This window comes from Schistocerca nitens, chromosome 8 (assembly GCF_023898315.1).
Source record: "Schistocerca nitens isolate TAMUIC-IGC-003100 chromosome 8, iqSchNite1.1, whole genome shotgun sequence".
NCBI lineage: Eukaryota > Metazoa > Arthropoda > Insecta > Orthoptera > Acrididae > Schistocerca > Schistocerca nitens.
In genome coordinates, this window is record NC_064621.1 from 440,429,696 (window position 1) to 440,453,103 (window position 23,408).

The 23,408-nt window shown below is 37.4% G+C and overlaps 1 protein-coding gene across 3 annotated transcripts in view; it reads left to right on the top strand.

Annotated features, from left to right (window-relative positions):
• Positions 1–23,408, top strand: part of LOC126198627 (putative helicase MOV-10) — a 380,400-nt gene that overhangs the window by 311,592 nt on the left and 45,400 nt on the right. For all 3 annotated transcript variants that reach the window (XM_049935085.1, XM_049935086.1, XM_049935084.1), the window contains 3 exons: positions 8,048–8,166; positions 14,832–14,955; positions 15,671–15,844. In XM_049935085.1, the coding sequence (XP_049791042.1) occupies positions 8,048–8,166; positions 14,832–14,955; positions 15,671–15,844 (417 nt within the window). The remainder of the gene's footprint in view (positions 1–8,047; positions 8,167–14,831; positions 14,956–15,670; positions 15,845–23,408) is intronic.

The following is a 23,408-nucleotide window of genomic DNA, read 5'->3' on the forward strand; positions in this document are numbered from 1 at the left end:
TTCACTGTTTTTTCTTGGTCTGGTTAATGAGACAAGTGCTATCGTGTCTTCCACAGCACCCTCCCAAAGTGGCATTCTCGAGGAGGTTCCCCTAATTACGGCTCTACAATGTCTGATGCCAGATGCCCGGTTTGTCTTCCCGGTATCAGCACGGGGATTACAGTGTGCTGTGTAATGTACTTAGTGTGGTGAAGTTAAATGAGTGCCAAGAGTACCGAGTAAGTTTATAATCGTTTCATCCCCGGCCATTTCAGCACTCCTTTACTGCCAAGTGCACCACTGCAACAAGTTTCTCTCCTACCACACTGGCTCCCTCAACTGCCAGTCAAATCTGTCTCTTTCCCAAAGATGTGATTTATTGATAGACACACTGTCTGGAATAATAATTTGAAAGACCTTGTGCTGCCAATAAGGTAAATCTTCGTCCCATTTTATTTCTTGTAAAATTATTACAGTTCATTAATAACACAAAATGTTTTACATTTTTCAATGTTTGTGGTGTCACCATATTGGCTTAAGATTGTGTATGAGAATCTAAATTGACACCTTCCAGGATAATGGATTGGTGGCACATTGTCCACAGAAAATTCCTATTGCACAGAGCCAGGGTACCTCAGCTGTGTGGAGTCCTATGCAACTCAGATTATTAATGACATCAGGTGCATAGAAAGAACACCAGTGAGAATGGTCAGTACAGACAATAGTGATACTGTAAATATTGTTGAAATTCCAAGTGCTGCTAATGAGGCATTTTAGTGAAATTGAAGCTACTGTAGAAGTAATAACAAATCAGAAGTTTAGTTGTAGTGCATCTACAGCTGTAGGAGTGTTGGCAAACAGATGCCATACAGTGATAGTGATCACGTATTTTGTTGCAAGTACAACATACGCTCAGTACAGAAGTATTATTATAAACAGTAATCAGTATTTTATTAACAGCGGTTAGCTGTTCATCAATTTAGAGGATCAAAAAGTAACTAATAGCATTGTGATACTTTACTGAAATGTTTTTTCACTTTATATTGATGTAATAAATGCAAGTTAACCTGATTTCAAACTCTATTGTAATGCAAGTTTAATCATATATGAGAAGCGTAATGTTTCATAAAAAATATTTAGCAACTTAAAATGTACCCAACTTAGCATTATTTGTGTCTCACATATGTGTATTTGGTACATAAAAGAAGAATTAGAAGTCAGCATTGCAACCATCTCTGCCAGAACAATGAGTCTCTTGGAGGCACCACAAGTACAAAATAGTGAACTATCCAAGAAGTTGTGGCCCTGCTACAAATATGGAACTCCACCCATGTGCTGCTACAACATTGCTCTTCCAGCAGAAACAAGTGGGCACCCACCAGGATGTCAGCATGTTACAGAAAATTTGGAGGTGCAGCTCAATAGCATCAACCACCATGTGATACAGAAAATGCAGCTGGAAAATTCTGACACCTGAAGAACAGGGAACTGACATGTATCGAGACTAGAAAATAGTGCACTGATAATGGCTAGGCACTAGCCAAAATCAGGATTTGCCAGATAAAACCGGAAAAAAAAGGATGACTGATTGCTGCACTCTATAATGTATAAATCGTATCACAGTCACTGAGTGCCATCACTTTCCTATTGGAAGGTAACCTGATGAAGAAACTGAAATTTGTCAGAAGGTAAAACCTAATGTAGCCACTCAAGTCATAGTGGTTATTTGCTCCACTAAATATTTAATCTAAAGGAAATGAAGTCCATACAAACAATTGTAATGAAGATCTGGTAACATCATAGTAAAATAATGAATATCAAAATGACAAGGCTGATTTAATCAGGAACATTTAGTAAAACATACAGATGCCCACTATTGATGTAAAACTTCATACACAAACATATTGTGTAATTGCAACTGCTTTACACTATTTACAGAAAGACAATAAAGGAAACTGCTATTATACATATCTTTTAGGCTAAAATTGAATAGTGATTTACTTGTTTGGTGGGAGAATAGATATAGCATTGGATAGTGTCAACAAAATGGAAGACAAAATGATCCACTAATAATAATATATTATGTTCCCACATATTGTAATGTAATGCATTGTCTTGTTAAAGACAAGCTGAAATTTCCATATTAGCTTGCTCCTGGGTCACGATGTCTCTTGGCACAAAGCATATCGTCAAGAGCTCCCAAAATCAGCTGCTCTTCACCAACATGTCAGATGATCTCAGGTGGTAGTATATCTCTATCTGTTCTAGGAAGTCCATGAATCTGCATTTCTCAGCTTTGTCCAATAACTTGAAACCTGACCTCAGAGAGGTCATCCACTATCAACCAGGTGGGCAGTGAAGTTGGATCTCTCAACGATATTAATGTCATCTCTTTCAACTTATTTCTGTGCCAAATGTAAATAGTATGTATCTTCATTTGCTGATGGCTCTGCGAGTTGTCTGTGCTTATTTTGACATGTGGCATTTGTGTAAGATCAACTGTTCCAAGTGTTAATGGCGATTCACTGTCTCAAAACATTTGTGATTTTGCTTACAAAAGCATTCAAAACTGTACTGAGTTCATCAGAGCCATGTTTTGCGCTACACTGAATACATAAATTTTCAGGAATAACTGGACCATTTTTTGTGCAATTACATGGGCTGTACATCTGTCATATTGTTTTTGAGTTTATCTTTGATTGTCTTTTACATGTTGAATGTGAAATAGCTGATCATCAAATGCAATGCATGCATCCAGTGATGTACAAAATGTTTGAAACACTAATGGCAAGTAAGAATAAAATGCCCTAAAAGTATATTATGAAGTGGTTGGTAGCCATTACAGATTGTATTTTAGTGCTGGCACTAAGGGTTTGTACCCTTAAAAATGACAGATTTTAAGTGCTGAGTCTTCTGTTCATGGGTGGTTTAACAATACCACCACTTGCAAAGTAGGTTAGAAATCAGATTAATAATGTTGCTCACGCAGCATATGTTCACTTTATTGGGCAACAACAAAGTTATTGACTGTGGATGGTATCATCAGAATGGAAATAATGAAATGAAATGTCATGTGACGAGGGCCTCCCGTCGGGTAGACCGTTCGTCTGGTGCAAGTCTTTCGATTTGATGCCACTTCGGCGACTTGCGCGTCGATGGGGATGAAATGATGATGATTAGAACAACACAACACCCAGTCCCTGAGTGGAGAAAATCTCCGACCCAGCCGGGAATCGAACCCGGGCCCTTTGGATTGACAGTCTGTCGCGCTGACCACTCAGCTACCAGGGGCGGACAATGGAAATAATGAAGTCACTGTAAAAAAGTCATTAATTTTGGCACTTATCTTGAATGGATTCCCACGTAGATTTCGTCGAAGTTGTTATGGCTCATCTTGTTGATTCTAGGGTGTTTCCACTTTGACTGCTAGAAGGTCCAGATCTGTATTTTAGCAATATTTGAAGACCTAACAAATGCGTTTTTCAGGACATTCTTAATGATCCAACAATCCCAGATCAGAACAATGGTATGGTAGAAATAATTTTTGACTTGGTATTCACGATCCACATTTTTATTAAACTTCTTGTAAATTCACATATACTTCTTCTTAATTGTCACATCATCAAGAAAACAGTCTTGTATCAATCTTCATATATTTAATTTCCACTTTAACCAAACACAAGACTTGACCGTTCTTTTACAAAGCGAAATAACAACTTAACTTCTGCAAAGTGAAACAAAGACTGCTCTGTGCACATTCGCGCCCAAACGGTTACAAGCAAGTCAGATTATGACAGTCTCACAGAAATGAATACACACAAGAGCCATATCACTGTAATATATCAATACATCGGAGTACCTATACATTAATAAAACCAAATGTGAATATTGTCACAAAAATATGTCTGTTACTTCGCAGAAAAGTAGTACAATATTACTGGTATCGAGAACTGGGGTTGGAGTGCCGTAATGGTCACATAAATAGAGAACCATTACAGTGGGCAGTGTGAAATATGACGGTAAACATATCAGGCATGAATACTACAGTATAAAATTTTAAGGACAACTGTCTGTTCCATCCAAAGACGGCCATAAGTATGATTGCTGTTGTGGACTTCCTCTTAGAATCATATTGTCTGATAGTAGGGAAGAAAGAATAATATCCCATTGCTACTAATGTCAATAGAACAGGAGCAAACTCAGTTAAACACGATGGGAGAAGAGACTGAACATAGCTCATTTAGGGAACTATTTTTATTGTAATTTGGAGTGATCTAAGAAATGACTGCAAAATCCAAATGAAGATACCCAGTGGGTGTTTGAGTCAAACTCCTGAATACCCAATGGGTGTTCCAGTCCAACTCCTGAATATGAGTACAATACCTCAATTATTGCACATCAATTATTGGACTGGATAAAGAATGGTAATTTGTACAGGTGCTGATAGCCATGCAGTTGAGTGCTCCACAAACCAAGCATCAACATCATCGTTTCAAAGCACACACTCAGCAAAGTCTCACATGTCTATTTTGATATATGGACTGTAAAATCCATGTAGTACAAGCAGTGCAACAAACTTTGCTGATTTTGAGTCTGCTCTGCAAGGGTGAATTTTCGTGGTTGCCAAAAAGCAAGTGATTTCACATTAACACAAATCTCTACTGTAGCTGTCTGCTGCTCTATCAGGCCCCCCATAACCATTCCCTCAAATGTTTACTATCTACATGCTCTTCTTTTTTTCTCTTGAAGAGTCTTCAATATTTGTTTTCGTGCATCCATTTATTTATTTATATCTAAAAACAAAGATGATGTGACTTACCAAACGAAAGCGCTGGCAGGTCGATAGACACACAAACAAACACAAACATACACACAAAATTCTAGCTTTCGCAACCAACGGTTGCTTCGTCAGGAAAGAGGGAAGGAGAGGGAAAGACGAAAGTATGTGGGTTTTAAGGGAGAGGGCAAGGAGTCATTCCAATCCCGGGAGCGGAAAGTCTTACCTTAGGGGGAAAAAGGACGGGTATACACTCGCACACACACATACATATCCATCCACACATATACAGACACAAGCAGACATATTCAAAGACCATACATCTTTGACCATATATCTTTGAATATGTCTGCTTGTGTCTGTATATGTGTGGATGGATATATGTGTGTGTGTGCGAGTGTATACCTGTCCTTTTTTCCCCCTAAGGTAAGTCTTTCCGCTCCCGGGATTGGAATGACTCCTTACCCTCTCCCTTAAAACCCACATCCTTTCGTCTTTCCCTCTCCTTCCCTCTTTCCTGACGAAGCAACCGTTGGTTGCGAAAGCTAGAATTTTGTGTGTATGTTTGTGTTTGTTTCTGTGTCTATCGACCTGCCAGTGCTTTCATTTGGTAAGTCACATCATCTTTGTTTTTAGATATATTTTTCCCACGTGGAATGTTTCCCTCTATTATATTCATTTATTTATTTAGGTTCTCCCCCTTTCCCTATAGATGTCTTGTACTTTTAGTATCCTTTCTTCCTACAGGCCTTTACTGTTTGCTTGTTTTTTCCCCCCATTTCATCTATATTTAGTTACTTTTATCTCATCCGTGCCTTTATTCTTAGTCACCTTCATTGTCTCTAATATATTGAGTGTTTTCAGCCACTTTTGATCACAATTTTCAAGTCTGTTTGTTGTTGATGTATGAGAGTTGATCTCCTTTTTGCTGTATCTAGCAGTGTCGCCACTGAATGGGATTTTTTGTTAACTTTCCTGTCTAATCCATGAAAAGACATATTTAAATAAGTTCTTCTGTCTCTCTACTGCACCTTCAAAGTGAGTGCTGCACCTCTGCTTGTACAGCAGTAGCAATGGCAGTAAATATGTAGTCAGACTAAAGACTTTTCTATAGTACTAACACCTTTTGTGCAATTTTCCATGTAGATGAAAAATTACATTAACTATTTCTTGTCCTGTTGTCTTCAGTTGTGTGCAATGTTATGGTTTTGATTATTATTTTTGAACCGCCCAATCACAACGGAATAAAACACTTTTTTCTTGCTATACGTGTATATATTTGCAAGTCATCTTCAGCCCCCATTTCATCTATATTTAGTTACTTTTATCTCATCCGTGCCTTTATTCTTAGTCACCTTCATTGTCTCTAATATATTGAGTGTTTTCAGCCACTTTTGATCACAATTTTCAAGTCTGTTTGTTGTTGATGTATGAGAGTTGATCTCCTTTTTGCTGTATCTAGCAGTGTCGCCACTGAATGGGATTTTTTGTTAACTTTCCTGTCTAATCCATGAAAAGACATATTTAAATAAGTTCTTCTGTCTCTCTACTGCACCTTCAAAGTGAGTGCTGCACCTCTGCTTGTACAGCAGTAGCAATGGCAGTAAATATGTAGTCAGACTAAAGACTTTTCTATAGTACTAACACCTTTTGTGCAATTTTCCATGTAGATGAAAAATTACATTAACTATTTCTTGTCCTGTTGTCTTCAGTTGTGTGCAATGTTATGGTTTTGATTATTATTTTTGAACCGCCCAATCACAACGGAATAAAACACTTTTTTCTTGCTATACGTGTATATATTTGCAAGTCATCTTCAGTGGCCTGGAATATGTAATATTTGTGTTTAAACTATTTTGCTGTACATTCTAAATGTTGTACATAGATGTTATAAACAATTATGTCACTATCTTATCTATAATGTAGTGGTAGTATAAATTTCTACATAGAAATTTTGTAAATGCTTGTCTACATATGTTCTTTTTCTTGTTTACAGCAGTAATACTTCTGCTCTCTGCCATATAAAAAACTTGGTTTTCACAATATTGGAAAATGAACATTGGTTTACTTGATATTATGTTTTGGATTGTGTTGCCAACTGTTATTACTAACAGTTGAATGTGTCTTGTGATGTCAGTGATCTATCTCTGTGGAAGTGTGTGTGTGTGTGGGGGGGGGGGGGGGGGGGTTATGTGCACATGCTTGTGTGTGTGTGTGTCCAAAACATAACATCAGCCAAACAAATATTCATTTCCTAATGCTGTAAGAACAAAATTGCAAATGGCAGTAAACAGAAGAAGGACAGATATAAAACAGGAAAAAAGAAGACATTTAGACCAGCATGAACAACATTTGTAACTAAAAATTTATACTATCACTACATCATACATAAGCAGAAAGTGTCAGAACTTTCTGTAATCTCAACATGCAATAGCCAAAATGTAAAGCAAAGTGGTGTAAACACAAATATGTAAATATCCCAGGACACTGAAGATACCTAGCAAATAATTATGGCAAATTGTGTATGGCAAGATAAAATTGTTTTATGCAGTTGTGATTAGATAATTCTAAAGTGATAATCATCAACATAACATTACATCCTCATATCTTACTTCCCTGAAAGTTGTTCTTACTTCCTGATTTTCTTAAACATCGTCTTGTCCCCATTACTTGACATATTTCCTTTATTCTTCCTTATTGTTGCCTTTTTTATTATTAGATCTGAAGATTCTTTTAAGATGATGTCACTGAAAATGCCATAACTACTGAAGGATCTGAGAAAACTTATAGCTGAGCCTTTATTTGTCTGAAGTTGCAAAGATGGGCCTTACATAAATAAAGTGATGGACGAGAGTTTGACCTGCATGTCTTGACCTGTTAAAGAGTTAAATGTGTTGTTAGTGAGATGGCTCACTTAGTTTTATTCTTCAATTTCATTTGCCCATTTTGTCTTCTCTCTTGCCACTCTTCCTTTGCAATTATTGCTTCCTAACATTTGCTGCATGCAGTGTGCCTTTCCATATCTATAGGTAAGTCACTTTTATTTAGAGAGTGTGGTAGATTTATTTAATTTGTGTAAGCTGTGTATTTTCAGGTTTCCAAGCCATTCTTTTACCTTCTGTTCATGCTTTCCTTCAGTTAAAGTGACTACTATGATTAATGTTCTCTTTCCCATTTCCTTATATTCCCAACCATTTCTGGCTGTATTTTCATTTCTGTAATGCAAGCTAGGGTGGCTGCTAAAACCATAAATTTTAATATACAACTAACTATTTTATTTGTGCATTACAGGCATGTGGTGGTGACATAACTACAAGAGCATGTAAGTGGAGTCAGCTGCCAAAAAAGGGGTTTCCAATAATTTTTCATGGCGTCAAAGGCAAAGATGAACGTCAAGCAGACTCACCAAGGTACTTCAAAGATCATTTGTTATCCAAAGCTTGTAGTATTGTGATACAGCTAGTATGTTAGTTCTTATGTCTTGCTGCATTCTACTGTCCAATTTTGAATGACATAAAGACTGCTTAAAAGATGTGTTGATGCTTCAATGTGGATGCACAAGCATAAATTTTAACTGTTGGTTGATATCAAAGGTGGGTAAAAAGTGAACTCATGTCTACAAAATTCAGTGGAAATAGCAGAGCTATCTAGGTAGCTTAAGTAGTTAATGTATGTTTTTTTCATGGCATTTGCTTGGAATTGGATGATGTTTAAAGAAATTTCCATCATTAGTATTTGTTGAACAAGTGGAGAAATAGTGGTATACAATTGCTGGGCCAAATACTGTGCCAATAATCTAATAATAAATACAATGTGTGGATGTATTGACAGTGGCCTAACTGAAGAACAGACATGTTTCCACCCAGACTAACCCTGCACAGTCAGGCTCTCAACCTGACTCAGTTTATTGAAGATGGTTTTGTGAGAGAGCTTCCTACAGTAGTAGTGTTCATTGCCCTAACTGCAGCATACAGTTCTGTAAATCTGATCATGTCTAAAGTACATCAGATGGCAAGCAATGACTTGTTGGTATAAACTCTTAGGACATTGTTGGTTAATAGAAAATTATCTGTCAAATTCCAATAAAAGAGAAGCAGGTGGAGAAATAGAAGAATGGGTTGCAACAAGGTAGTATGTTGTTGCCACTGCTATTTTACATAGATACTAATGACCAATCTATCTGCGAAGAGACAAACACTTTTATTAACATATATGATAGAGCAATTGCGTAGAAAGCAGAGTCTCTTAATGATATGATAGAGCAATTGCGTAGAAAGCAGAGTCTCTTAATGAAATTGAAAGTATATTGAGCAAAGATCTCACAACATTCACAAACTACAACATATGTAATCATCTAAAACCAAACCCCAGTAAAATGCAAGTGTGTCTTTTTAACCTTAACAACTGGGAGGCAGGGAAGGAGCTTAATATAAGGTGGAATAGTATGCAGTTGAACACCTGTACCCATTCACCCTATCACTCTAGACATAACTGAAACATATGAAGAAAACAAAAGCTAAAATACAAACATTTAATGGTATACTGATAGAACTGCTACCTGCACAAGTGGGGCACCAACACAAATATGCTCTATTCCACAGCTCTCACTTCCTGCTATTTGGTTGCTGAGTATGTACACCCAGTTTGGGAAAGATCTCGTCACACTAGAAAAATAGACGCGGTGCTAAGTGATACCTGCAGGAAGATAACTGGCTGCCTGAGACCTACTAGAGTGGACCATTTATATTCGTTATCTGGTATTGCCCTACCAAATATCAGAAGATCATTCCAGACCTAGAAAGAAATGAACAAACAGATGAATGACCAGTTTCACCTGTTACTCAATCATTAACCCATGCCCAAAAGGTTCAAGTCTTAATGAAGTTTCATATAATCAGTACAGCCAACTGAAACGTCCATAAAATCTCTGTGACAGCAAGAATATCCAGAAGTGCTTATCACAGAGAAGTTCTACCCCAGGACTCCCACCTAGACTGATTATACTAAAAAACATTGAACTGACGACTTTGTACGGGCAAGGGGCAAACAAAACAACTTATGAAAAAGGTGGGGCTGCAAAGAAACTGACAAGTGTGAGTGTGGTGAGAAACACAAATAATGTAACACCCTCTAAAATGCCTGTTAGTAGATGCCGCCATAGAGTGTACTCAAGAAGAGCTCCAGAATTATGCTGAGACAGCTACAGCTTACCGTATTTACTCGAATGTAAGCTGCACTTTTTTTCCGATTTTTGTAATCCAAAAACCCGCCTGCGGCTTAGAATCGAGTGCGAAGTAAGCGGAAGTTCTGAAAAATGTTGGTAGGTGCCGCCACAAGTAACTTCTGCCATCGAATTATGTAGCGCTACACAGGCATGCTTTGCAGGCACAAAGATAAATACTGGCGACAAAACCTCTGAGTCGGTAAAAAAAACGAAGTAAATACAAATTCCGTATTGTTCGTCTTTGAATGTAGCAGCATTTCTAACTGACAAGACTGTTTGGGATTTTTGTTAATATGGCCAACTCCATGTTCTAAATTTTTTCCTACCAGTGACAAGAGATCGTTGCTAATAAGAACTTTTATGAATTGTGAATCACATGCAGTATTTTCTTCACCATAAGAATAATATGAATATAAACAGTTTGCCATGTATTCTTTTGTGTTTGCTGCTATCTCGTTTAAATACTGTCTGCATAATAAACTACGAAACTAGAGTGAGAAAACAGTAAACACGGAATGATATACATATCATGTCATGTTTATATTCATATTATTCTTATGCCTAATAGTGATACAGTCAGAAATGAAGCACAGCAATTGACAAGATTTTTAAATCTAAGATCACTAATTTCTGTGCAGAATGTAATGTACTATAGAGGTGTCTGCAAAGATTTTCAAATGGAGAAAAATTTTCGCTAAACTCTCGTTCAGAACATCATCTATCGTATGCAGTCTATTATTTGGTTCTTGTTGATCATTATCAAAGAAAGCAGCACTGTAAATAACAACAAATAGCAGTCTCTTGCCATTTTTTCGCTAATGAGACGATTCCCTTTTTTTCCCCCCCGCGGCGGTACGCGCACAAAAGCAAACCATGCCGCGAGCGGCGACAGGTCGTAAACACTCATTATCAGAATGCGACAAACTATGCATGACACAGTACAGTAATGCATTTTCAGCTTAGAGTGACGTAAACACCTATAACAAAGAGAACGGTACTTATCAGATCAAAGAAAAATAGGCAATCAATTCAAACCAGACGAAGCACGTGAAAAAGGAATGGTACCCGTATAAATACGGATGGAGCACCTTACGCATAGCAATGGCTACATGGTAAAGCTTAACTGCAAAGCTTAAGACTTGAACCAAACTTACTGTAGCTGTATCGTCATTCATTCAACCTAAATTGTGTCTCATATTACAGTGGACCAACTTTGTTTCGATTTGGAGGTGCGGCCTAAAACTTTTCTCTCCCCTTGAATTTCGAGTCTCAAATTTCAGGTGCGGCTTAGATTCAAGTGTGGCTTAGATTCGTGTAAATACGGTACACCAAATTCTAGATGAATGAAATATGATACAATGTGATATGATATGATTATGTACGTATATGATTATGTATTTCTGTATTTGACTAACATGTTTTATATAAACATACTGATTTTGCATTTTAAATTATGTACTTTTTTCAGTTGCTATATATTTTATGGTGTAGTTCATACACGAATAAAAAAATCTAAGTTAAATTTCAGACCGATGTTACGCTGCTGATGATGAGCCATCCACTGGACAGGCTGTTAAGCTTGCTGATCCTCTTGTTGATGTTTAGCAGAAGTACACTTTGTGCTAGCAGTAGTTAGCGTTTCCCCTTTCATTATCATAATGACACAAACACAACTAGACAGTCTTCACCCATACAACACCGTCCACAGTTATGCTTAAAGTATGTGGCACACAAGCCAATGAACTGGTGTCAGCTGGGAAGCCTTGCATCAGACAAAATAAAAATAAATGAAGGTAATTGTTGAGAAACAGATTGTGGAGAGAGAAAGATGATGCAGATGTCACAAGAGGTGAAGTAGTATTGTAATTGCTAATGTGACGTTCTATCACCAGATAGTGAGCTTAGTTTTATAGATCAAATCATTGTAGTCTCTACATAAAAAGGAATTGATATTGCTTTACATCAATTCCCAGGCCAACCTAACAGTGACCCAATTGAAGACTGAGACTATGTGTTCCAAGACAAGAATCTTAACTGGGTTCAACAAAAAAATGAATGTTACTAAAAGTAACTGTTACTACTTAATATACTGTAAATCTTAAAAGCAGTAGCCTTCATTGCCGTGTTTGCAACAGTTGCAGAAACCCACAGCCATGACACATGATAAAAGCAAATATTCAAATGGCAAGTTAAAAGACTGATCAAAAGTCATGATGTGAGAAATGTGAGCAATCTGCTCTTCAACAAACTATCCTATACAATAAAAAGAAAACCGGTACTCTTGGGAATAATGTAAAGGAAATGCTAATAAAACACACTTTTTAATTCTGCTGATGAATACCTGCAGGCAAACTTGTGTTGACTTTATGATCTCAATCTCCTGCTCACAGATTTTAAATGTTAAGAAAAATTTGTTTTAGAAATATTGAGTACTCATTACTCTACAATTCATGTTCTGTCATCTTATTTTTGTATCTTGTTCTAAGTCTAAATATCCTAGTTGTCTACACCTTGTACACGTACTCACTATAAGACGAATGGAACAATAAAAAAATACATGATGGTAAAACAGATTGGCTGTGGATTTTTCCCGGCATTTGCTAGAAATGGTTTCAGGGATCAATAGAATACCTAAAACCAGATAGCTAGCTAGTGATTTGAAACCCACTCCTCCAGAATAAAAGCCCGCTGTCTTAACAACGATGCTACCTCACTAAGTGAATCACACCAAAGAACTGGACAAAACATCTATTTCACATAAAGCTAGATTATGATGTTACAAGAGGAGAAGGGATGTTGAATAACACTCAACAAAGAGGTATATTGAGGGACATTTGATAACAGAATCAAACAATGGTAAATCCAAGATGGAATGTAATAATATTATGAAAAGGATAGTTGCTATTCACCATGTAGCGGAGATGCTGAGTCACAGATAGGCACAATTAAAAAAAAAAAAAAAAAAAAAGACCGTCAGAAAGTGAGCTTTTGGCCAAGAAGGCGTTTGTTGAAAATAGATATGACACAACACACACACACACAAACACACACACATACATACACACTCACTCAGGCAAGTGCAACTAACACACACATGACCACTGTCTCTGGCAGCTGAAGCCAGATAACAGCCTCATTTTTTTGGCATCTCCACTCTGCCTCCCTCAGACATAAGTTACCTTTCCTTGGGCTCTTGATAAGACATTTAAAAATATATATTCAAACTAGTGACCATGGAAATGTGTTCTTTTATCTTTTAAGATATGTGCTCCATAGACATTCTTCTAGACCAGGAATAAATCTGTGTATTTTTTACCAGAGTCAGATATTAAGAGTGGAACAGGTAAATCCTGAGATCTTCAAAAGCTTTTAATAAAAGCATTGTTATTTTCTATACAAAGAATAGATTACTATTAATAATGAAAACTGACATTGGAAAGTGTACGGTAATAGCAGCAGAAGTTTTCCAGTGAACTTGGGTCTGCAAACAAACCATTTGTGAGTTAATGTGAATGTGTGATTACGAGCCACTGTGTGAAGTACTGTCCTTGTTAGTGCAAATATAATTGAAATTAAACTTTATGACTAACAAGTTCCCATCAGATTGAGCTCAAATTTCATCCATGGCCTCCCTTACTTTGCACAATGTTAGGCAATCTTTTACTTGAATGATGTGGAACAGGTACAATTTGGTGCTGGCGTAAGACAACATCTGACATGCCAGTATGGTCCAAGCTGGAGAGGTTGAACACGGTTTGTGCCTCGACCTTCAAGGTTACCTGATTTCGATCCATCAGATTTTTCGGTCTTTAGTCATCTGTAAAGTGAAGTGTGTAGTGCTCCTGATGGTATGGTTGAAGAGTTGGAGCAGCAAATTTTACAGTTTTGTCAACATTTACGAGATGATCTAGAGGTATCTGAATCAATTCATTACCTCACTGCAGAGACAGTTGCAGCATTATCTCCAAATGTGAGGATGACATGTTTGACAGGTACGATGGACAGCAATTTGTACAAGTAATGCGCTGAAGTAGTATTGTAGATTTGGTTAAGGTAGGTCACATGTGCAGTTTGAGCACAGTTAGATGTGGACATAGTAGAACAGTCTCCTTTTCAACTACATCTTTACTAACTAGGACAATACTTCATACTGAAGTCATTGGTGCCTCATACCACTTATTAGAGACTAAATCACAACTGGCTCATCTGTGGCCCCATGTTCACAGGATGGTTTGCTTCAACGAGTCTTATCTTATACTTTCTGCCATGTCAGTTTTAGCTACTATTTAGCATACACTCTGTACACAAATTTTGCATTTGAGCACTTCTGGTGCTCCTCTCAGCTTGGATTTGGCTGTTTTTATCACTTTGGCCTTGAAGTGGTCCTGTGTGTAGTATTGTAATATAGGAGAGTTGATAGCTCTCTCTCTCTCTCTCTTTCTCTTTCTCTCTCTCACACACTTTCTGTTTTGATAGATGAGTTGCAGAACTTAGCACTGATTTTTGCGGCCCATTTGTTCTTCTATACAGGGAGTTTTTATCTTTCCTAATGCCACTGTATACATTCGTCAGGACTTTCCAGGATCATTTTAATATTTAGTTTGCATCTGAATACTAAGTTTTTATAAACATTAAAGCCATCAGAATCTTAAACAGAAGTTAATATCAATAAGGCTCAAGTGTATACTTCAGAACAGCTTCTGACACACAGTTTTGATTTCAAGGACCATTTGTGTCTTATTTAAATTTTTTTAATATGCATCTGTTAAGGTATTTTTAAAGTAAATTATTGTAGTTAGCCATCTTTGGATACAAAACTAACATTCTCTTATGCTGCATTTCATTTTTCAGTTATTTTAATCGACAAGAGATTGATGTTGCTATAAAGTATGTGGCAGCTCTCTTAGAAGAACGCCTGAGTGGGTATAAAGTGGAGGAGAAAGATATAGGTATTATAACACCATACAGATTGCAGGTAAATCTATATTTTCACCCACTGCTTCTTCTGTATGTTACATAAAAATTTTCATTGTGTATTTTTCTTTCTTGTTTGTAACCTTACTCATTGTCACCTAATCATATAGAATTTATCCATTGTAGTGCATGTAATTCCAATATGACAAATACGGACATTCTATAGAATAATTGAGAACATCTGCACAACAGAATTTTCATTTATCTTGTTCACGCTAATAGTTGATTGTAGTCAATTGTTGAACATCTTCCCCAGGCACCGCAAAAGTCACATATTTCTGCTGAATAACTATTTCTGATTTAAATAATATGCACATTGCTTTATTAAATTCTCAGCAAACACCATACGTATTTCTGTTCTTCATTACACATTTCTTCGAATCGCAACTTCGTCTTCCAAATGGCTTCTACCCAATCTACTGCACTGCTCTTACTGCACAAAAGGCATGTGACCATCAAAAATGGCATGAGATCCATAAATATAATAAACAATTACATATTGTCTTTAACATAGCTGACTTACAAAAGTATTTTGGATTTTAATATAAGGCGCGCACGCGCGCGCACACACACACACAAATGTATTAGTGTAAGGAGTGGTATCAAAGCAAGTAAAGATATTCCAGAGTGACACATTCCATGTTTTGTTACTTTATTTTTATAGCCATCTTTTTAAGAATACCTGTATAATACCTATATAAAATTGCGTATTCCAGGTGCAGAAACTTCGTCAGGTTCTAAAGAAAAAGTGGTCTGATATAACTGTTGGATCAGTTGAGGAATTTCAAGGACAGGAGAGGCTTATTATTATTATATCTACTGTACGTTCAAGGACGGAACTGCTAAATGATGACTATAAGCATCATCTTGGGTTCCTGAAAAATCCAAAGGTCTGTAACAGTGTATTTTTTATAATTAGGATATTCACTATCTCTTTTTGTATTCTGTTTCATGCAGCATTCTTTGTTTACATACATACTCTGCAAGCCACCATGTGGTGCATGGCAGAGGGTATGTCTTACCGCTACTAGTCATTTCTTTTCCTTTTCACTCACAAATAGAGTGAGGGAAAAATGACTGTCTATATGCCTCTGCACAAGCCGTAATTTCTCTTATCTGCATGGTCCTTATGCGAAATGTACATTGGCAGCAGCAGAATCACTCTGGAGTCAGCTTCAAAAACTAGTTCTCTAAACTTTCTCAGTACTGTTCCACAAATAGCATGTAACTTTCTCTCCAGGGATTTCCATTTGAATTCACAATCCCAAACATTCAAGCAGTACTCAAGAATGGTAACACAAGTGTTCTATACACAGTGACCTTTACAGATGAACCACATTTTCCAAAAAATTTTCTGGGAAACTAAAGTCGATCATTTTCATTTCCTACTACTATCCTTATTTGCTCAGTCAATTTCATATTGCTTTGCAACATTACACTTAGATACTTCATGAATGTGACTGTCTCAGGCAGTACACTAATAATGCTGTCTTCTAACATTACAGAATTGTTTTTCCTGCTCATCCGTATTAACTCATGTTTTCTACATTTAGAGCACGCTGCTCTTCATCACACCATGCAGAAATTCTATTTAATTCATGCTGTATCCTCGTACACTCGGCAACGACACCTTCCCATACACCACCCGTATTGTCAGCAAACAGCTGTAAATTACTGCTTACCCTGTCTGTCAGATCATTTATGTATGTAGAGAATTACTCATGTCAGAAGCATTTACAATGTATAAAATAATGTACAATTATTTACACTTTTGCCGCCCAGAAGTTAGCGACTTCTATTGCATTTGTCGTTGCATGTAGCATAGGGTGTCCATTTCATTTTCATTGAAAAAGGGGACATTTAAAATGAATTAGAGAAAAACCTGGGACAATGAAGAAAAAAAAACGGGACATAAATATTGTATTGACTATATTTAATACACATACAAGTTTACCTTTACAACTTGCACTCAGATGATCCCAAATCACTTTTTACAATTATTCTGCCACACTATCACTGTACTTTTCACTTTTATGTACTTTATCAAGAAGTGCATTTTCGCTTGAAATTGTATCATAAAAGTCAGTACACGATACACCATTAAAGTGTGTTTGGCAATGAGCAAGGCCCTCACTGTTTCAACTTTCATTCTGTTTTTTTCATCTGACCACAAAGAGTTCACTAACAAAAACACACGTTCCACAGCAGCATTTGACCCAGGAATTGCCACACAAAACTCCACCAAATGAATCATGTTTTTCATGTTAATGTTTTTACTTTTGAAATAAGCAAATATTTTACAGCCATTTTGTAAGGAATTGTGCACCACATGTACTGGACAGCGAACACCTACTATATTATTCATTGTCTTCTGTTGCAGTTTATGGAACAAATTGTTTTTTCCTTTCCTCTGCTTACCACCAATATTGGTGTTAGTGTTGTCTGCAGAAACTGCAATCACCTTTCCCTCAAGATCATATTTCTTTAAAACCTCCAGCACATAATTCTGAAGGAATCTGAAGTTTCTCCAGCTAAATTAACCAATTCGAGCACTTTCACCGTGATTCCAGGGTGAAAATACCTGATTTTAGGAGAGGAACCAACTTCAAATCCAGATGATTTGATGTATCAATCATTACAGAAATGAATCGAGCACTTTTCAGTTCATTTAAAACCTGCTGTCATTTAAAACCTGCTGAACTGCATGCGGTGCAATAACATTTGAAATGATTGCATTACATTTCGTGTGTCCACATGTGAATTTAGGATTGAAAGGTTTTTTAACAACTGCTGTAGTACGGTCCATTGACTTAAAGCTATGGTTATGCATTGCACTGTGGTATGCAAACGTAGCTTCTTGTGCTGCCAACTGCCTATCCATTTCTGTTACTTATTTTAAGTTTACATAGTAGTCACTCACGCATTTATTTGCTCTTTTTGTTTGATCACTCATGCGATGTTTCTTCGTCTTAATGCGATTCACGATGTCAGACCTTCCACCATGAACAGTAGCAAATTTTGATCTGCACAACATTCTACAGTTTATCCACTACCAGTGATAAAAGGAAACTCGCTTTTTATATTGCTGTTATAATTACACTTTCGTTTTGGCATAATGAAACAGTGATTGCACAGTGCAAAACATTAACAGTGTGGTGACGAAAGCCAGAGAGCAAGTATCAGTGGTGTAGAGTATCTCTGGACCGAAAGGACGGATTCAGTGGATCGATTCAGGAGAGAAGAATCTTCATTGTTATTCGTAACCTATAGTGCGTTTAAAATTACTTGCGATTTTTGACAGTTCGGTACATGTTTGGGGTATGCTGAAAGTCATCACGCGCTTCCTAGCGTAAATAATTGCACAATTAATAGCAAGTCAAACAACCAGTAGCATAAAATACTCTAGCCAAGCGGAATCATAAAAAAAACGGGACATTTGAGCGTCCCCAAAAAAACTTTCGGGACAGCGGGACATTTTGGTAAAAAATGGGACCGTCCTGGGAAAAACGGGACAAATGGACACCCTAATGTAGCAGGTCTTCTGTTGTGCATGTTACTGGACATTGGGTACACTGGAGCAGATGGAAGGTCGTCTGTGTTGCTCCACATTCACAGAGTGGTGGCTCCTCTAGGAAACCCCATTTAGTCAGATTGCTCTTACATTTTGTGACACCCGAGTGTAGTCTGTTGAGGAATCTCCATGTACTCCAGTTTTCAGTGTAGCCGGGTGGTAGTCTTTTGCTTGGTGTAATCCATCCCACAGTACTGGTAAGCCTTGCACACCATAGTTTGATTCAGCATTGCTGTGGTGCCCCAACTAGAGCCTCGGTAGATCTGAGGAAGCTCTTTCTGGATTTTAGTCATGGTCTTGTTGGTTGATAACCATATAGGGGATGAGCTTCAGAAGTTTCTGATTTTTTCTTCTCACTTTTTGCTGCTACCTCTCGGTGGATGTCGAGGGGTGCAATTCCCGCTAGGCTTTACATTTTATCCAGAGGAGTAGGCTTCAGGCACCTGGTGCTGATATGACAAGAATCATTAAGAGTGACATCTAATGTTTTAGCATGGCAAGAATTAACCACACTGGGCTTGCGTATTCCGGCAGAGTAACACAATGCAAGGTAAGAGGTTCTCACAGTGTTGGCGTGTGCTCCCCACGTTGTGCCTGTTAGCTTTCTGATGATATTGTTCCTGACTGCCACTTTTTTCTTGGTGCCTCTTATGTAGAGAAGCACTCTTATGTAGAGAAGCACTTATGTAGAGAATAAGAGAGGTCCTATCACGCTCTTATGGGGCACTGCTGCCGATACCCTCATCTCTGATGAACACTCAGCATCCAGAACAATGTACTGGATTCTATTATTTAAGAAGTCTTTAAGCCACTCCCATCTAGAAACACATTCCATATGCTCATACTACATTAATAATCTGCAGTGGGACACCTTGTCAAATGCTTTCCGGAAATCTAGAAAAATAGAATTACAGTAAGCTTTGGAGCTATTTTCAGGAATTGTAATTTATAATTCAATTTCTGTAACACAGCTTTGATTGTTTGTCATTCCATAAATGAGATTCACATTGAAGCATTTCTTGCTCATCAGAATCCAAAATCCAGGCACCCTCCTGAATTACACAACATAATTTTAATGCTTAGCACTTTTAAAAGACAGGTCACAACTTCAGACTTAATTTGTGTATGACTATCATCAAACAAAGGATTGCGAACTGTGCCCTCCTAACGTAATGTATTTTACCCCACAAGTAGCAATATAAATGCAGTAAAACAGAGCCCACTTGTTTAAGTATTCAAGCTATCTTTAAAGTGTTCCAGAAATGTTACCCTACATTTTGTGATTGCACGAGTTCCACAAAACTCCTGATGAAAGCTAATAGTATTGGACAAATCTCTTTTGAGTGTTGACATACAGTATTTTGGTACTGACTGTGAGGTGGAAGAATAAATCGAGGATATCTCTATCTACATGCACACCCTACAGACCACTTTGAAGCGCGTGGTAGATGGCACTTCTCATTCTTTCACATTTTCCTTGCTGATCGATGCATAGGATGCTAAGATACATTCCTAAAGTCTTTACTTAATAATCATACTTGAAACTTTGTAAGAAGGTTTTTGTGGGATAACTAACTTCTATCAAAAAATTCATGCCAGTTGAGTTTTTTCAGCATTTCTGTGACAGTATTCCGTGGGGCAAACAAACATGTTAACATTCATGCTGCCCTGTTTTGAATATTCCTTGTTGGTCCTACGGTGGCGTGCAAAACTAAAGGATGAAAGTAGCTTTCATATGATGTAACACCGCAAAGTAATGTAACTCTATTAAATGAAGACCATATGTAAAAAGAACTGCAACAGTAAGGTACAGAAGGTAACAAACTAATACACAATAAGACGAAGTGATATGAACAGAAACAACACTTTTATTCAAAGACTTCAATTTCACTGAAGTCATCACAATTCGTGATGGTTCCCTGGACATTACAAATCTTGGGACATGATTCTTAATAGGGTGTATGATTATCACTGATGGCAGTGAATGCTCTGCAACATGCACCCATGTGGGCCACTAGGTTGGTAAGAAGTTCTTGACGTAGGGTGTTCTGTTCCTCCACCTGCATGGTTGACAACTCCTGGATGGTCGTTGGTATATGTGGATGTGCTGCAGTACATCTCCCCAAAGCATCTCACACTTGGTCGATGGAGGTTAGATTGAGAGAATGGTCAGGCCAGTCCATTCAGAATACCCCCTCATTTCAAGAGCTTTTCCACCTCCGTTGTTTAGTGCAGTCATGCATTGTCAGGGCCGAATGCACCCATGAGAATAAGCTCATGGAAAAAGAGTACAGTGTCACATTAATGTTGACCAGTGAGCGTACTGCGTCAAAAGTGTTGGGAGCCAGTATGCCCATTCAACATTTTGCCTCCCCTCACGATAACAGCCGGACCACCAAAACATTCATGTTCAACAATGTTTTGAGTGCATTACATCTCTGTACCTCTTGCTATATGAGGGTTTCTCCATCATTGTCTAACATGATTGTTTTTGTGGACCATGTGTTTTGGTGTGGTGAGGCATAATGTTGCACTGGCTTATTGACCTCCAAATCTTTGAACATGGTACACTTACTGGTCCCCATTATTCTGACACTCTACTCCTTCCCAATATACCTGTATGTCTTTTCAGGAGTGCACTCATTTTTATGGATGACAACACATGACCAAACAGCATGGGTGGAGCTCGTTGAATGAAACAATATTTGGTGAATGGACTGGCTTGCCCATTCCTGTGACTGAACCCATCAGTCACCTTACGTGGTGATTGCAGACCCTATTAAGAGCCGTGTCCTACTGTTTGTAATGACCAGAGGACAATCGCGACCTGTGACTTCATTGTAATTATTTTCTTTGAATAAAAAAATATATGTGTTTCTTTCAGTTACCTTCTATACTATACTATACTATACTATACTATACTATACTGTAACAGTTTTTTCTACATATGGTCCAAGTTTCATATCACATTGTGTTGCTTGGCAGTGACACATCGTCTGAAATTTACTTTCATTTTTTACTTTTGTACACAGGTGTATGTGGTATATCTCTCACACCCTTGAGCAGTGTTCTGACATGGTTTGCACAAATATTTTGAAAGTAATCTCCTTTTGTAGACTTATTACATTTTCCAATGGATCAAACCTGCCAACTTTACTACCTGTGGCTGAGCTGTGTTATCATTCAGTTCCTTATTCTTACACCTAGATAGTCAGGTGAGTTGACTGGTTCCAGTGATGACTCATTGACGTTGTAGTCACTGTACATTTCTGCATATTGGGAAGTCTTTGTACCACGTTCAAATCTTATAAAAATCTGACATGATTTGTGCAGCTTGTTTCGAATTATGCTTTATTATAAATCACTGCATTATTAACAGAAAGTTTTAGATTACTGTTACTATTGTCTACCAGGTCATCGATACACATTATGAGCAGCAATGGTCCCGACACACTTCCGTAAAGTTGCTTCCACATCAGTTGATGTCTTTACATCTGAGCTATCATACTCTTTTCTTCCTATCAAGAAATGCTCAATCCAGTAACAAACTTCATTTGATACTCTTTGTGATCATACTTTCGTTAATCAGTGTTAGTTGGCACTGAGTCACATGCTTTAGAAGTCAGGAAATAGTGCACCCACCTGACTGCAGTGATCCATGGTTACAGGATGTCGTGTAAGAAAATTGTGTGCTATATTTCACATGGCCCATGTTTTCAGAATTCATGGTGGTTGGTATGGAGGAGGTGATTAATCTGTGAGTTACTTCATTATGTTTAACTCAGAATATCAGTGATGTTGAATGGTAGTTTTACTAATCACTTCTGCTATCCTTCTTGTATATGGGTGTGACCTGTGCTTTCTTCCAACTACTAGGCACAATTTTATGTTTGGGTTGTCTACAGTACATTATGGTCAAAAGAAGGACTAATTCAGTCATAAATTCTCTATTGAATCTGTTAGTTGCTCCATTGGGTTCTGATGCCTTATTTAACTTTAGTGATTTCAGCCTTTTCTCAATCTGCTGATTTGAATCTGTTAGTTGCTCCATTGGGCTCTGATGCCTTATTTAACTTTAGTGATTTCATCCTTTTCTCAATGTGCTGACTCTTGTTTCTGTATTAATAACTAAAACTCATGGGTAAATTCAGATGATTTCTGGTACATAATAGGCAAATTTTTGATGAGTATCTACCAGTTATTGTACACATGTACAACACTTCAGCTGTGTCATTTGTACAAGGGGAGAGTCTGACGTGTGGGTCACTGATTTTGATCAAGTTTTGCAAGGACATTGTAATCTAGCCTGCCCTCCTTTTTTGTCGCTACTGTCCTTATGGTTAAGTCGTTGCATAAGATTCGAGAGGAGTAAGATTTACAATAAACATTTTAGTATAACACACTGTCTTTAGAATTTTCACATTAACAAAGCTAAAATTACGTTTGTTCTTCCAAAATACAAAAACATGTATATATCTAGAGCTGAGATAATATTGACCTGTCTAAAATTCAAAAATATTTCTTGTATCGACTACTTCCGTTGAGGAAACGTAATGCTAGGGGAGGATGTCCTTTAACAATATCCCCCTCACAAAATTTGGAAACAATGTGTTTACAATATTTTGTGACCTATTATAAGGTTTGCTAAATGGTATACAAAATGATGCCAAAAGATAGAATACAGATGTATAGAAGTATCTGATACGTAACATATTACAGATAACGTAAGAAAAATATCTACTATACAAGTCATAATCTATACATATATGAGGACATGGCATTCAGATTTTCAGGTCTGTGGAACATTCTTTCTCAAGAAAAATGATACAATGTCAAAACTACAACATTACGACATTACACTATAGAAATAAGTGCAGAGACAA